A 15,176-nucleotide genomic window follows, 5' to 3' on the forward strand; every position below is an offset into this window, starting at 1 on the left:
ATGAATGAATCTACGGAGCTCATCAAGGTGGAAGGAAAATGTGCTGGTTAATTAGAATGTTTGGCTACTTCTAGCCAACCATGATGAAGGATTGCATTGAATATTTCCAGGAATGTGAGGCTTGTCAAAGGCATGGTCCAATCCAGTAGGCTCCTTCAGTTCCCATGAATCCAGTAGTAAAGCCATGGCCATTCAGAAGATGGGCAATGGATCTCATTGGTAAGATTTATCCAGCCAGTAGCAAACAACACTGTTTCATCATTGTAGCTACATACTATTTCAGCAAATGGGTGGAGGCCAAACCTGTTAAATCTACTACATCTCAAGAAATCATCACCTTCATAGAAGAGCAGATTATACAAAGGTTTGGCATTCCAGAATCAATCACAACTGACAGGGGATCTTCTTTCATATGTGGAGAGATGTTAGATATGGCAGAAGCATTCAAATTTAAGCTACTTCAATCCACTCGTTATTATGCTCAAGCTAATGGACATGCAGAATCAAGTAACAAAGTGATCATCAACATTATCAAGAAAATGCTTGAGAAAAATTCAAAGCAATGGCATGAGAAGTTATTAGAAACTCTGTGGGCATATAGGACTTCAAAGAGAGAAGCAACTGGCATGACCCCATATGCTCTAACTTATGGTCATGATGCAATTATGCCTATGGAAATAGCAATCCAATCTCTTAGAATTGCTCAGCAACACAATTTGACTGGAGAATACTACTCTCAAGCCATGCTGCTAGAACTGGAAGGATTGGATGAAAGTAGAATTGACACCCTCAACAAACTCTTAGCAGGAAAACAGGCTTTATCGAGGGCCTACAACAAAAGAGTTAAAAACAAGAGTTTTGAAGAAGGAGAAATAGTCTGGAAAGCAGTTCTACCCCTTCGAACACACATAGCTGGTTATGGGAAGTGGTCACCTACATGGGAAAGTCCTTTCATAATCAAGCAAATCCTTGGACTGGGGGCATACAAATTACAGGATCGAGATGGAGATGTTCATGCTGCACCAATCAATGGCAAATGGTTGAAGAAATTCTATCCAACTATGTGGGATTCAAAAGCTGTACAAACAGATTCTGGAATAGAGAAGGAACAAAATGAAACTGTTGTTTAGATTTCTGTTCAGAGTTTGTTTTTGTTGTAATTTGTTAAGTTTATCTTCTTCTATTTTTTCTGCTTTCTTTTATTTTGACAAAAGCAATTGCAAATGCAAAGAAAGAGTTCCACAAAAATAACTTTTATTAAATATTGTCATTTTTTATGACTAAGTTTATTACATTTTCAGAATTTGAATTCAAAGTCCGAGTTTCTTTAGTTTCTCTTGTAATCCAGATTTCTTGGTGGAGATCTCTTTCTGAAGCAGCATTCCTTGATGAATGGAGGCTTCTGCAATCTCCAGGGCAGGCCCAGAAGCTGACACCATATTCTGCACAAGGAAGGTCATCTTGGTCTTACTACCCAGTCCAGCCCCAAGCTTGTTCTGCTTACCCCTCAAGCTAGCCAACTACTTCTAAAGTTCTTCAATATGCTTTCCCAGTTTATCAGCAGCAGTCTTGGTTTCCTTGTAATAAGCAACCATCATATCCAATTCTGCCTTCTGTTTCTGGTAGTCAACCAGGTTGGCTTCATGAGTAGCTTTGCAGAATTCAGAAGCTTTGAAGGAAGGCTTGAAATCTTCATAGCGATTGTGGAGATTGAGCACATCTCTTGCCAAGCCTAGGCTGATCTCAAGGATGGGCCTAGAAGCCATGTTTTCCCTATGCAGCAGGTCCAGGTCCTTCATCAGTTGGTCAACAGCTTCTTAGTTTTCATCCCAATCCAGTTCAGTGGATTGCCAGATCTTCACTCTATCCACTACCTCATCCACTGCCTTGGATTTTGCCTTGCTAGGACGGAACTAAGCTTCTCCAGTTTGTCCAGCTGGGTGTCTAAGTCCATGGCTTCAAACTCTGCCAATTCCGGATCAGCAAAAGAAGACGTGGATGGGCATCTACAAAACAAAATCAAGTCAGTTCCAGGCAAAGTCAAAATAGGAAAAGAAAGGAAAGGCTAAGGCACAAAAATACTCACGGCTACAATGGGAGGCTTGAGAGGACTAGTCACCACAGCTAGGATCCCAGCAGTCTTGTTCTCTGCTGCCTAGAAAGACAAAAAATAACAAAATTAGAGAATGTCAAGACAAACAGAACTAAGAAGACAAAACAGAAAAAATTGAAGTTACCTCAGGAAAAGGAGCAGCAGCAGAGTATTCTGCTTCTACTTCAAGTTCTGGGGTAGCAGCAAAATGTTCTGCCTCCACATCATCAAAAAGGGCCAATTCTGAGCTTGTGGGTTCTGCCCTCTGAGCTTCTTGTTGTTGTTTGGCCAAGGCAATGATTTCTGCTATTACCTCAGCAGGAATCTTCCCTTACAGATGGACAGAAGTCAGAAGTTAGAAGAAGAGCAGATGCAAAATAATCATACGTTCTAAATGTCAGAATCTCACCTCTTCTTCAAACTCTTTTTGTTTTTCTTTTGTGGGAACATCTTCTTCTTTTTCTTGTTCCTTCTTCTGCTCTAACAGCTTCGGAAGCCTCTCGCAGCTCATCATCAGTTCCAGAAGTCTTAGTTGGAACAGCTACAGGCTCTTCTATCTCATCAGATTAAGCTCCAGTCCTTTTTCTAAGTCTTTTTGACCTAGTAGGAGGAGAAGGAGGGCTTTTAGCTGCACAGGGACAAAAGATGAAGGTTAGGAGAATGGGCAAAACATAACAGATTCAAGAAAATAGTTTTAAAATGTTAGAATCTCACCAGAAACTTCAGGCTGGACAGCAATGTCCTGAGCATGAGCGGTTTCTTTTCTTTTTCTTTTAGCAGAAGGAGTGGCCTCAACAGTTGGATGCTCTGCTAGGGACTCATGCTGATCCTCTTCATCCTCAAAGGGAAGCTGTAGGTCCCTAGCAGCTATGACAGAATTAAATACACAGAAAAGAAGAAATTAGAGGGCAGTCCAGCAGAAAAGTATAGAAGGACAGAATTCAGGAAACTTACCAATCACTTCTCCAGCCTGGCTCCCAATGCTATGTGTCATAGAAGGATCTGGTATAGACAAACAGATCGTTAGACATCATAACAACAGGCAAAGTAGGACTGATACGAACAGAACAGAAGAAAAAGAGGCTGAATAGAAAATATACCTGCTATGACTTGAGCATTGACGTCCTTGATGGTCTGCCCCATGAAGTTCTTGGCCTCTGCCTCTGCATAGACGGTCCAGGAATCCTAGCCATCAAAAAGTACTTTGAGTGCAGTGATCGAGGCAGGCAGACCATGGAATCTGGCTTTCCATCAAGTATCAAACTCGGCACACCTGCATGAATTAGACTCCCAGGATGGATAAAGGCATCTGCACTATTCTTTATCTTATTCAACGCACATCTGGCATCCTTATGCACTTCCAGATCATCCGAATCCCTTTAGGAAGTGGCCCGATTATAGCTTCTGTAGGATTTGAGTGGAATGAGCTGAGGGCAGCCAAGCTGCCTTGCGCAGAAGTTAGGATGACAGACTTCTGCCCTTAAATGATAATTCGGAGGCTTTCCATCTTCATAGGGTAGGTCTCTCGGCAGGGTCACGCTCAAGAATTTCTTCTTGAAATCAATTATGGCCGCTTCTTCCTCTGGTTCCTTCTCAAAAAGTCTGAATCTAGGGTGGAACCAAGGATAGGTTCTTCTAATCACAACCTACCACCGAGCTGCAAATCTCTTGGTGCAATGCCTGAAGAACATCATGTACTCTTCAATTGAGCACATCATGTACTTTTCAATTGAGCGCTTGGGCACTTCTACTAACATTAGCGGAAGCGCCAGGACTTAGTCTTTAGGCAGAACAATGTCCGGAAATCTCAACTCTAGGAAATAGACCTGTAGCCAGATCTAGATCATCTAGAACGCACCAGGAGTAGACAGGTTCAAAGGATTCTCCAAGGTGGCAGTGTGCAGGTTCTTAAACAAGTAAGCCGGAATCGTAGGCCCAAGCCCTACATCAGTATGGTTGTGAAGTGCTTCTGCCAGGTGCCTGTATTCAAGCAGAACTGCAGAGGAACGATTTGGAAAGACAAGCATATGTTGTTGATCCTTATCCTTCTCTAAGCCAAATTTCTTCAAGAAATTTGAGAAAGAACAGTTCTGGTTAATTACGGCTGAAGAAATAGTGAAGGGCTTCACCAATTTTTTATGATTCTTCCTTATGTGATAATCACTAGCCGCGTCCACATGCCTTCCATGGGGCCTAAAACCAAAAATTTGAGCAACGTCCAGCAGAGTTGGAGACATTGGGCCAAGGCAGAAGTCGAAGGTGTTGCTGGTAGAATTCTAGAAGCAAAGAGCAGCAGCTAGCAGGTTCTCATCCCTATTCACAGACTATTTTGACAGAAGTATGATGTCCTATATGCCAGCCTTTTTCCAGTAAGCTTCATAACTTGGGAGGAGCCTTTCAATCCAGTCTGGCCACTTCACTGGAGGGAAAAGAGCAGCTCAGGTTCTTGCTGACCCAAGTGTGGGACCCCAAGGCAGAAGAACTCTGAAAACATAGAGAAGCTTCAGCGTCACCCTTGAACAAATCTGCCATTTTAGCAGGAACAGAGCCAAACCAGTGAGGGCCTAGAACTAAGGTGTTTTCAAAAAGGTGAAGGACATTTTTGTCCAAATTCTTTTGGGCAAAAGGGTGAAGCTTGCTACGAACCTCTATGGCATGATTATCAACGCCATCTCCAGTAAGATAAGCAAGAGACCGTAAAGAAGAAGAACCCTTGAGGCAAGTATTTGGAGAAGACATTTTTAAATTTTGAGCTGGAATAGGAGGAGTCAAACTAAAAGAAGGCAGGGTTTATTCGAAGAAAGGGGCAAAAGTTCTGAGAAAATTTGAGAAAATCAAAGGTCTGGGAAGTTAGGTTTTGAAGAGAAAAGAAGCTGCAATTTTAAAATTCCTTGTAAAAGCTCGAAATCGTGGGAAGAAGAAGACAAGACGCCACTTGATAATAACTAGCTAGCAACTAGCTAGTAACTACCCGTTTTCCCACAAAGTCTAGTTCATAATAGGCAGACCTGGTAGACGTGGGCTAACGGAAGGAAATGGCGCGCGCAATTAATGGCCAAATCATTTAAGTCTGAAACCGTTCCAAAACGATTCAGACTTAGGGGGCATTGTTTGGGCCTACTTTCGCATGCCCAGTCTAAAATCAAAAAGCCCACAAAATAGAAAAAGAATGGGCCTTGATTCCAGAAAAGCAGCCCAAACCAAACAAAAGAGGCCCATGTCTTCTACAAAATGGCAGAAGTGTAAAAAACACAAAATAGGTCAATAAAATTGCCAATTAATGGCAAATCATCACCAAAACAGATCGATAAATTTCTAAAGAAAAATTGGATTGGGCCCAGCTTCTAAATTCTCACCATTTATCTCAAAAAACCCACAGTGCAAGTCAGTAGATCTTTTTGGAAGGCCTATTCACAGAACCCATGTGACTACCTGACTTTGAAAAGTCAACAATTTCAAGTGTCACAGGAGAGTTGGTTGGGAATTAATGAAAGCAGGTCATTAGCAGAAAGATTTCTCTGAAACTCTACGGCTAAAAAATCAGAATCCTTTTGTATATAATTCTACATCAGAGCAGGTGATCTTTCCAAGAGATAAGCGAACTACAATCTCAAAGGATAAGTGGGAAGCAAGAGAGTTGTTCAAACAAGAAAAGCAAACTGACCATCCCGTCAGACTGTGTTCTTTCCCCTTACCAAGCACAAACAGAGAATAAAGAAGAGCTGGTTTTTCTTTCAGAAAAGCAATGAAAAGACCTCCATGAAAACTGACTACTGATGGTTCTTCTCTGCCAGAATAGATAACTTCCCTTTTTCTTTGCATTTTAAAATAAAAGATCTTGTTTTTGGAAAATCTGCCGCCCATTATTAAAAGATTAGAAGCCCCACTCCAGCATTTTCTATAAATATGAGTGGAGGTGAACAAATCAAAGGACAGCCAAAAAATCAATCAAAAACAAAAACTCAAAATGATCACTTAATCTCAAAGAACCTTCAAACAACCTGAAGCAACCAAAAGTTCATTGAGCCACAAGAAAGAAGCCAACTACAAATCAAAACTTCCAGTTTCAGACATAGAGAAATAAGTCATTCAAAACGAGATTTCTCTCGTTACAAATTTGGTTCAACATAAGCCAAAGACAAGCAGAGTTCGGGTTTTTTACAAATATGAAAACCTCAACATGATCGCTTGATCTTAAAAGCCTTCAAAACACTGAAGCAACCAAAAGCTCTTTGAGCCACAAAAAACAAGTCAACTGTAATCCATAATCTCTAACTTCAGTTCAGTTTCAGAGAAATAGTCATTCAAAGCGAGATTTCTCTCGTTATAAATTTGGTTCGGCTTAAGCCAAGTCAAGCAGAGTTCAGGTTTTTATCAAATATGAAAACCTCAACAAATTTATGGAGAGCCCTAATCAAGCAGAACAGGTACCACTGTGCAATTCCAGCTCAGTAATCCTCAGTTCCAGTCACTTCTACCCCTTCTAGACTGAAGAGGTCCCAATTTTGCCAGTTCAAAAAGCCTTCCAAGGCTTGAAATAGATTAAAGCTCTGCCAAACTTGAACGTTGGTATCGATTTACATCTAAAACCTGACAGTTAAAGGTGTTGATAGTCCAATTCAACATAGGCACACCCAGCCCAGCCTGGATCAGAAGCACCTATCCAAGCAGAAATGGAAGTCCAACCCTCTTTTTGTCTTTCTAGAGTTGGTTTTTCATGCTTGAGTTTTGTAAAAGGCACTTCTGCCTAAAACAGTTCGCCATCTTACATTTATTCTGGCCAGAACTACCAGTTTTGTACTGTAAAAAATTGTGAAAGTCCTCACTAGTCTGAGGCAAGAAAAGAACTTGCTTGGGAGATATTCCTCACCCAAATTCACAATTGCTTGCTTAGAAATCAGTAACTTGGGGCGCAAGTAATCTATTTTTAAGAAGTCTGCTAGAATTCTCATTGCTAACAGTGGCACGCTCGCACACTAAAGAAAGTTGACTTGTTGACCAGTCAATGGTTTTCAAGGCAATGGGGAACTTTACCCTACCATCACAGGAACAAACATAAAACGAGTGAACAGTTCCTGCTTCAACCTTAGCAAGGAGGAGAAAGGCTGGATTTTTCCTGTGGAATTGGAAATGAATCTCATTAGAAAGTTAATTTTTCCTAGGAGACTCTGCAGTTCTTTCTTGTTCCGGGGTGATAGAGCTTCTATGATGGATTTTGCTTTATTTTTATCAATCTCCATGCCCCTTTGATGGACCAAGAAACCTAAGAAATTTTCTGCCTGAACTCCAAAAACACATTTCTTGGGATTCATTTTCAACTTATGTTGTCTCATTCTTAGGAATGCCTTTTTCAGATTTGATACATGATCTCCCTCTTCTGGGGATTGAATCACCACATCATCTATATACACCTCTAGAGAATGCCCTATCATATCATGGAAAACAGAATTAATTGCTCTTTGATAAGTGGCTCCTGCATTTTTTAAGCCAAAAGGCATTACAATGTATTCAAAAGCACCTATATGTCCTGGGCACATGAAGGTTGTCTTATGGATGTATTCTTCTGCTACCATAATCTGATTATATCCTGCACTACCATCCATAAAAGATAGCATTTGGTTATGAGCAGCTCCATCTACTAGCATATCTGCCATTGGCATAGGATATTCATCCTTGGAAGATGTTTCATTCAGATTCCTGTAATCCACACAGATCCTAACTGCCCCTGTTTTTCTTTTCAGAACTGGCACAATATTGGCTAACTAATCAGCATAAATGGCTGGTCTGATGAATCCTGCTTTGACCAGTCTTTCTATTTCTTTCTTGACTTTCAGTTCCGTTTCCATAGACATTCTTCTTTTGGCCTGTTTGATTGGAAGGTAGCCATCCTTGATTGGCAACTTGTGTTCTACCAATTTTCTATCCAGTCCAGGCATCTCATGATAATGCCAAGCAAAACAGTCCCTAAAATCATGCAAAAGTGCAATGATTTCACTCTTGAGTGGTTCTTCCAACAGTGCACTAATGAAAGTAGGTCTTTGATCATCTAATGTCCCTAAGTTTATCTCCTGCAATGGATCTTCCACTTCTGGTAAAGAGTCATCTAGTGCTGCTGGTGCAAAATCTAGTACTTCCTCCTATAAACTCTCTTCCTATTCTTTAGTGCTCTCATGGGTGAATTCTGCCATATTGATGGCTAGATTCTATATGAAGAGCTTCCTTTCTTCCCAATATGTCAACAATCTTTTTGTAATGGATCGGATTGTTGCAGCTTGATCCTTTTCTTATTGATTGGGACTAAACATCAGAGTTCTGGAGGTTTATAACAAAAGGTTCATTCCAGTCCTCTAGAGAACTGGCTAGACCATCTTCAATGAGTCTTTGGGCTATGACACCATGGGGGCGGCCGTTCTAGTTGACTCCAAAGAAAGTGAAAGGACCAAGATCATCATGATAATACCTGGCCTCAAAACACATGGCAGAAGGTAGAAATGGCCATGGATCGGCCTCTACTATCTCCATGCAACCTTCTTCATTCCAAAGGGCTAATTGCTGATGCAGAGTGGAAGGAACACATAAGCTTTGGTAGATCCAGTCCCTGCCAAGCAATGCATTGTAAGTGGTAGAAGTGGCGTCTACCACAAAAAATGCAATCTTCAGCTCCTTGGTCCCAACTATGACGTCCACATCTAGGATTCCATGAGTCTTAGTGATGCCCCCAGCAAAGTTAGTGACAGTCAAACGCATTGGAATTAGATCATTCTCTGTTCTGCCCATCTTACTCAGCAATCTGTGAGGCAGAAGATTAATGGCTGCACCTCCGTCTACCATCACTTTGGGAATAGGAATACCCCCAAAGTTTGCTATTATGAACAGAGGTCTGAGATGATTGGCCATTTCTTTGGTTGGTTCGGAAAAACAAAGCTGTTTTGTGGCTACTTTCATGGCAGTTCTACTTGTTTTGGCAATAAGTGTTTGTTGTTCTGGCGCCTCCTCTACTCCTGCCAATCTGCATTCAAAACTTTCCTGGGAGAGCCCGTCTCCATCCATAGTGTTTTCTTGTCCTTCTGCTGCCCTTAATTTTTCAAGCAAGATGAACACCATGTCAATGCCTAGATCACCCTGCAACAGGCTCTCCAATTCTGCACCAAAAGCCTCAGTTTCTTCATCTAGTTCTCCATCATATTCCATCTATTCTTCCCCATACTCTTCTGTCTAGTCTTCTTGTTCTCCTGTTTCGAGGAGCCCAGTCTGGTCGTTTGCAGATGGTTCATAGTCAAACTGCTCCTCTTGATATTCTTCAGTCTAGTCTTCTTGTCCTTCTACTGGAATAGGTTCGGATTCACCTTGTACTTATGAAGGTTCAAGCTGATTGACTGAGGATGAGGGTGGATGGATAGAAGGCCTACCTGGAGATTCTGTCTTTATCAGCTCTTGTGGCTGATATATTGTTTGTTCTGCCTGAGGAGCTACTTTTGGACTTTTCCCTCTTCTGGCAGAAATGGTCTCCGGGAATACCTATGTGCCATCCCTATTTTTGAGGAAAGTGCAGTATTGCCTTTAGTTCCAAAGTTGGGGTACCGCTTTTTCCAACAGAATACCATCTGCATTCTATGATAGTTAGCAAGGGCTTGTCATTTCCGGGCATCTTACTTGGTATTTCCTTCTTCCGCTGCTCTGTTATTCTTCTGCTGCGTTGAGCAGGCCTTAGATAGTCCTTCTGTCTGACTCTGTCTTTGGATGGAGCAGGAACTGGGCTCTGTTGGTATGATGTTCCAATCCTGTCAAAAACGCTAGGTGTGGACTGACTCTGCCTGTCCAGAGTTACTTCTAACTCATTTTCACACTTACTGCACAGCACTACCCAACCGAGACTGTTGCCTTTGGCTTTTGATTAGTCTCCCTTGTGAGTCTTCTGCCTCTGCTAGAGCTAACTTCTGTTGCTAGTTTGCCTCTCCTCTGTTCTTGCCAATTTAAGTTGACCATGTTAAGTTGAGGTTGGGGAAAAGGATCTGTTGTTACTGAGGGAGGTTTCTCCACAAGTTTTAGCCTTCCTGCTATTACTCCTTCTTGTATGACATCCCTGAAGACAACACAACTATTGGCGGAGTGGTTCCAAGAGTTGTGCCATCTGCAATATTGTCTGCCCTTGAGTTCCTCTGGTTTGGGCAACCTGTGGGGCGTCTCTATTACCTTCTGTAGCAACATCTCATCAAACAAAGCATCAACCTTGGTTACGTCGAAGGAATAGACCTTGTTATGTGTTGGTTTGTTTGGAACAAACCCTCCTGTGAACGGTGGTGGCTTCTGGTCCTTTGGTGGCTTTATAAGAGCTTTATAATTGATGGGATGTTTCAACTTTGCAATTTCTGCCACTGCAATTTCTCTTTCTTCCGAGCCTTCTGTGTCTTCTTCTAATTCTACCTCAACTAGATGTACTGAAGAAGATGAGGTTTTGTAATACGTGCCTTTGGAAGAGTTCCTCTTTTGTTGTTCTTCTCTAAGCAGTTCCTCGTATTTAGATGCTTTGTCTGCCAGTTCTGCCAAATCTCCAAATAGCATCCCGTCAAATCTCTTCCTCAGAAAGATTTTAAGGGCGGTTTGAGCCATCTGAATGAAGTGTCTTTCTTCCATAGGGATTCGGCATTTCATTTTGAGCTTTCTAAACCTGGTGATGAAGTTTTGAGCAGGCTCATCTTCACTCTGTTTGAGGGCAGCAAGATCACTGATGGTGACTTCTAGCTGGATTTTGAAATAGCAGTCGTGGAAGACATTTTCCATCTGTTCCCAGGTTTGAACAGAATTGGCAAGTAAGCTGGTATAGCAGGTGAAGGCTTGTCCAGAGAGAAAATTTCCAAAAAGCCTTAGTTTTAACTGAGGGTTATTTTCTATGGCTATGCACTGGATAGAAAATCTGCATATATGTTCAACCGATGAAGCATGGGGGTCTTCTCCGTTGAACAAGGTGAAGTTTGGTACTTTAAAACCCAGGGATAGAGGTAGGATCAATGTAAGCCGAATATGGCTTTCTGTAGGTGGGCCTTTCTCCTCTTCTAGCTTCAAGCTCCATCATCTTATTGATCATTCTTTGAAGTGCCCCTATGTTGTTCAAAGCATTGATAGGATGCGAATTTCGCCCCTGTTCTAGCTGGATGTGGTCAATCCTGTGCTCCATTCTGTATGGCCTGGGCAAAACTTCCTCCATGTGTTCTTCCTCTTCTTCAAGATTTGGATGATTCCTCTAGTTTTTCCCCAGACTGTTCTTACCATTATTGGGAAATGGGTTAATTCCCCCTCCGCCTCTTGCTGGTGGAGGGAATGGATTGGGGTCCATCCTTCTGGGTCTGTAAGGCAACATAGCATGTGCCTCAAGCAGAAGTGCCAAGGGTTGATCGCGTGGGGCCACAGGTTGTGGAATAGGTGGAGGTTCTAGCTGATTATGAGGGGCCTGGACTGGTGCAGGGCCTTCTGGCCGAATTGGAACCTCATGCTCTTGGACGAGAAGGGCTCCTCCCCTCTGTCCAGCTTGGATTTCTCCATGCCCTGGTATTCCAGCTATCTGTGAAATGAGAGGGTTCTCTTGGTATGGCCATCCCAGTCCTTGTGAAGGTCCATAAGGGAGGTCTAGCTACTGGACCACAACATCTGGGTTTGGAATTCTGGCCATAGCAGCCACACGTTCCTTCCTGAACTACATGTTAACTTGCCATTGCATCATGGCTGTCATGTTGTTTAGAGTATCCTGACTCCTTTGTGCTGTGGCCTCTTGACGGAACACAGCCTCCTGTATTTGGTTTAGCCTTTTAGAGCCAGACCTGGAACGTCTACTCCTGGTACTACCATGAGCTTATTGCCTAGCATCACTTTCTTCTGACTCCAATTCATCCCGGAGAGCTGCTTGGTCTCTTTCCATAGCACAACGTGGATTCTGGCTAGAACTTCCAATATTCATATACTAGAGGAAATATGTATACTGAGAAGTCCTACTGGGCATGCCAAATTGTTCACCCGTTTTATGTTTGTTCCTATGATAGTAGGCAAAGTTCCCCATTGCCTTGAAAATCATTGATTGGTCAACAAGTCAACTTTTTTAGTGTGCGAGCGTGGCACTGCTAGCAATGAAAAATCCTAGCAGACTTCTTAAAAATAGATAACTTGCGCCTCAAGTTACTGATTTCTAAACAAACGATTGTGAATTTGGGTGAGGAATATCTCCCAAGTAAGTTTTGTTCTTACCTCAAACTAGTGAGGGCTTCACAATTTTTCACAGTACAAGATTGGTAGTTCTGGCCAGAATAAATAGTAAGAAAGTGAACTGTTTTCAGGCGGAACTGCCTTTTATAAAACTCAAAAAGGAAGACCAACTCTAAAAAGACAAAAAGAGAGTTGGACTTCAATTTCTACCTGGATAAATGCTTCTGATCCGAGCTGGATTGGATATGTTTGTGATGGACTGGACTGTCAACAACTTCAACTGCTAGGTGTCATCTGTAAATCGATACCAACGTTCGAGTTTGGCAGAGCTTTTAATCTATTTCAAGCCCTTGAAGGCTTTTTGAAAGGGCAAAATTGTGGCCTCTTCAGTCTGAAAGGGGCAGAAGTGGCTGGACTTGAGGATTACTGAGCTGGAACTGTATTGTGGTACCTGTTCTACTTGATCAGGGCTCTCCATAAATTTGTTGAGGTTTTCAAATTTGTAAAAACCTGAACTCTGCTTGATTTGGCTTTTGCTGAACCAAATTTGTAACGAGAGAAATCTCGTTTTGAATGACTTATTTCTCTAAGTATGAACTAGAGTTGGAAATTTTGATTTGTAGCTGGCTTCTTTCTTGTGGCTCAATGAGCTTTTGGCTGCTTCAGTGTTTTGAAGGTTTTTGAGATCAAGTGATCATTTTGAGTTTTTGTTTTTGATTGATTTTTTGGTTGTGTCCTTCGATCTTTTCACCTCCTCTCATATTTATAGAAAAAATGCTAAAGTGGGATATTTTTAATCTTTAAAATGGGTGGCAGATTTTCTAGAAAACAAGATCTTTTGTTTTCAAATGTCAAAGAAAAGGGAAGTTTTCTTTTCTGGCAAGAAGACCATCAACAATCAGTTTCTAAGGCAGTCACTTCCCTGTTTTTCTTGAAAGAAAGCCTAATCCTTTTTCAATTCAACTGCTCTTTGTAAGAGCTCAAACTGTGATGGTTAGTTTGATCTTCCATATGAACAACTCCCTGCACCCCACTTATCTCCCAAAAACGTAGTCTGCTTATCTCTTGAAAATGGTGCCTGCTTTGGAGCAGAAATTTTTCTGAATATACAAAAGGGAATTTGATCTTCTGGTGGCAGAGATTTCAGAGATGTCATTCTTTTATACCTGCCTCTATATAACTCTTTATCAACCCAGTTGAAATTGTTGACTTTTCAAAGCTAGGTAGAGTTCCTCTGAAATCCAGGGCTGAGTGCGTTTACTTTTTAAAGTGGTATTTAGGCCCATTCTTCAGTTTTGGGTGGAGAGTTGGCAGTTTTGAAAAAAACTATTTTCTGTTTCTACAAATTTGGGCTTTGGTAAGAATCTGACTTGGGTTTGGGCTTTCTGACTTTGGGCCCTTGATACCAATTCTAGTCCATACTACCTGGGTCTAATTTTGCCTCATCCTTATTGGCCTTCAGTGTTGGGCTGAGTGTGTAATTTTGGCCCAATTATAAGGGAACGCTGGTGGCTATCCAAAATTGATATGGGCTTTTGATCTTTTGGATTGGGTGTGCCAAATTAGGCCCAAACACACATAGAACTACAACTACAACCTACAATCTTTTAACTCCCACAAGCAAAAAATTACAATTACAGACTATGAACAAGCAACACTCAAAAAGAGTGGATGCACTTATTACAAACAAACAAAGGCAACCACATCGTCTCCAAGCAAATGAAAAACCCGAAACCTAAATCTACAAAAAGATCAAAAAATAAACATAAAAAATAAAAAAGATAAAGGAGATGGAAAGTGAGGGGATGGGCGTGTAAGAAGGGAGGGGAGGTGGGGTGGGATGGAGATGAGAGGACAAGAGAAGGAAAAGTATGAGTGAGGAGGGGAATTTGTGCGTCAAAGGAGAAAGGAAGGGAGGAGGAAGAGCAGTTGCCTCCTCCCCCCTCAAGGTTTGTGCAGCTAGAGGAGTTTTTTTTTTTTTTTTTTTTTTCTTCTGAGGATGGGGCTAACAATGAGGAGCAATTTCGTTTTGAGGGACGTAGATGAATCTAGGGCAATGGTGTTACGTGCAAATTGAAATTACTTGTCTATATGGTTGGACAACACCCAATCATTAGAAAAATGAAATAAAATTTGAACGGCAAAATGAAGGTTAGGGTTAAGTTTAGGAGAAAGGAAGAGGATAAAGTTAAAGGTATATCAATTTAATAATGGGTTGGCAAGCCATCTGTACCCAACAAATAATTATTGATCTCATTTCCAATCATCGGTCCTTATTCCCTCTCTCTCTCTTTCCATCTAAAGCTAGAAAAGATTCATAAGCATAATAGAAATATTTTTTATTACTACTTTAACCCAAAATATTCACCATTCAACACGTGATACGTGTCATAGGATGGGGCTACTAATGAGGAGCAATTTCGTTTTGAGGGACGTAGATGAATCTAGGGCAATGGTGTTACGTGCAAATTGAAATTACTTGTCTATATGGTTGGACAACACCCAATCATTAGAAAAATGAAATAAAATTTGAACAGCAAAGGGAAGGTTAGGGTTAAGTTTAGGAGAAAGGAAGAGGATAAAGTTAAAGGTATTTCGATTTAGTAATGGGTTGGCAAACCATCTGTACCCAACAAATAATTATTGATCTCATTTCCAATCATCGATCCTTATTCCCTCTCTCTCCATCTAAAACTAGAAAATATTCACAAGCATAATAGAAATGTTTTTGCTTACCACTTTATACATCACTCAACACACTCAACACATGATACGTGTTCATAAACGTAACTATAATTAACTCTTTACTTTATATTTATAAAACCATAATTATCTATAAACACATTGCACGTGCCAAGTGTTGAAAAAAGTAGTAATAATACACCTTGAG

The 15,176-nt window shown here is 41.2% G+C and overlaps 1 protein-coding gene across 1 annotated transcript; it reads left to right on the forward strand.

The window, feature by feature from the left end:
- Nucleotides 1-206: 206 nt before the first annotated feature.
- On the forward strand, nt 207-1,130 carry LOC117625600 (uncharacterized protein K02A2.6-like). The gene has a single exon (XM_034357135.1). The coding sequence runs from the start codon at nt 207-209 to the stop codon at nt 1,128-1,130; it is 924 nt and encodes a 307-aa protein (XP_034213026.1).
- The last annotated feature ends 14,046 nt before the right edge of the window (nt 1,131-15,176 follow it).

This window comes from Prunus dulcis, chromosome 4, assembly GCF_902201215.1.
Source record: "Prunus dulcis chromosome 4, ALMONDv2, whole genome shotgun sequence".
NCBI lineage: Eukaryota > Viridiplantae > Streptophyta > Magnoliopsida > Rosales > Rosaceae > Prunus > Prunus dulcis.

Coding starts and splice junctions, on each gene's coding strand:
- LOC117625600 (XM_034357135.1), top strand. CDS start 207: ATGGATCTCATTGGTAAGATTTATCCAGCCAGTAGCAAACAACACTGT.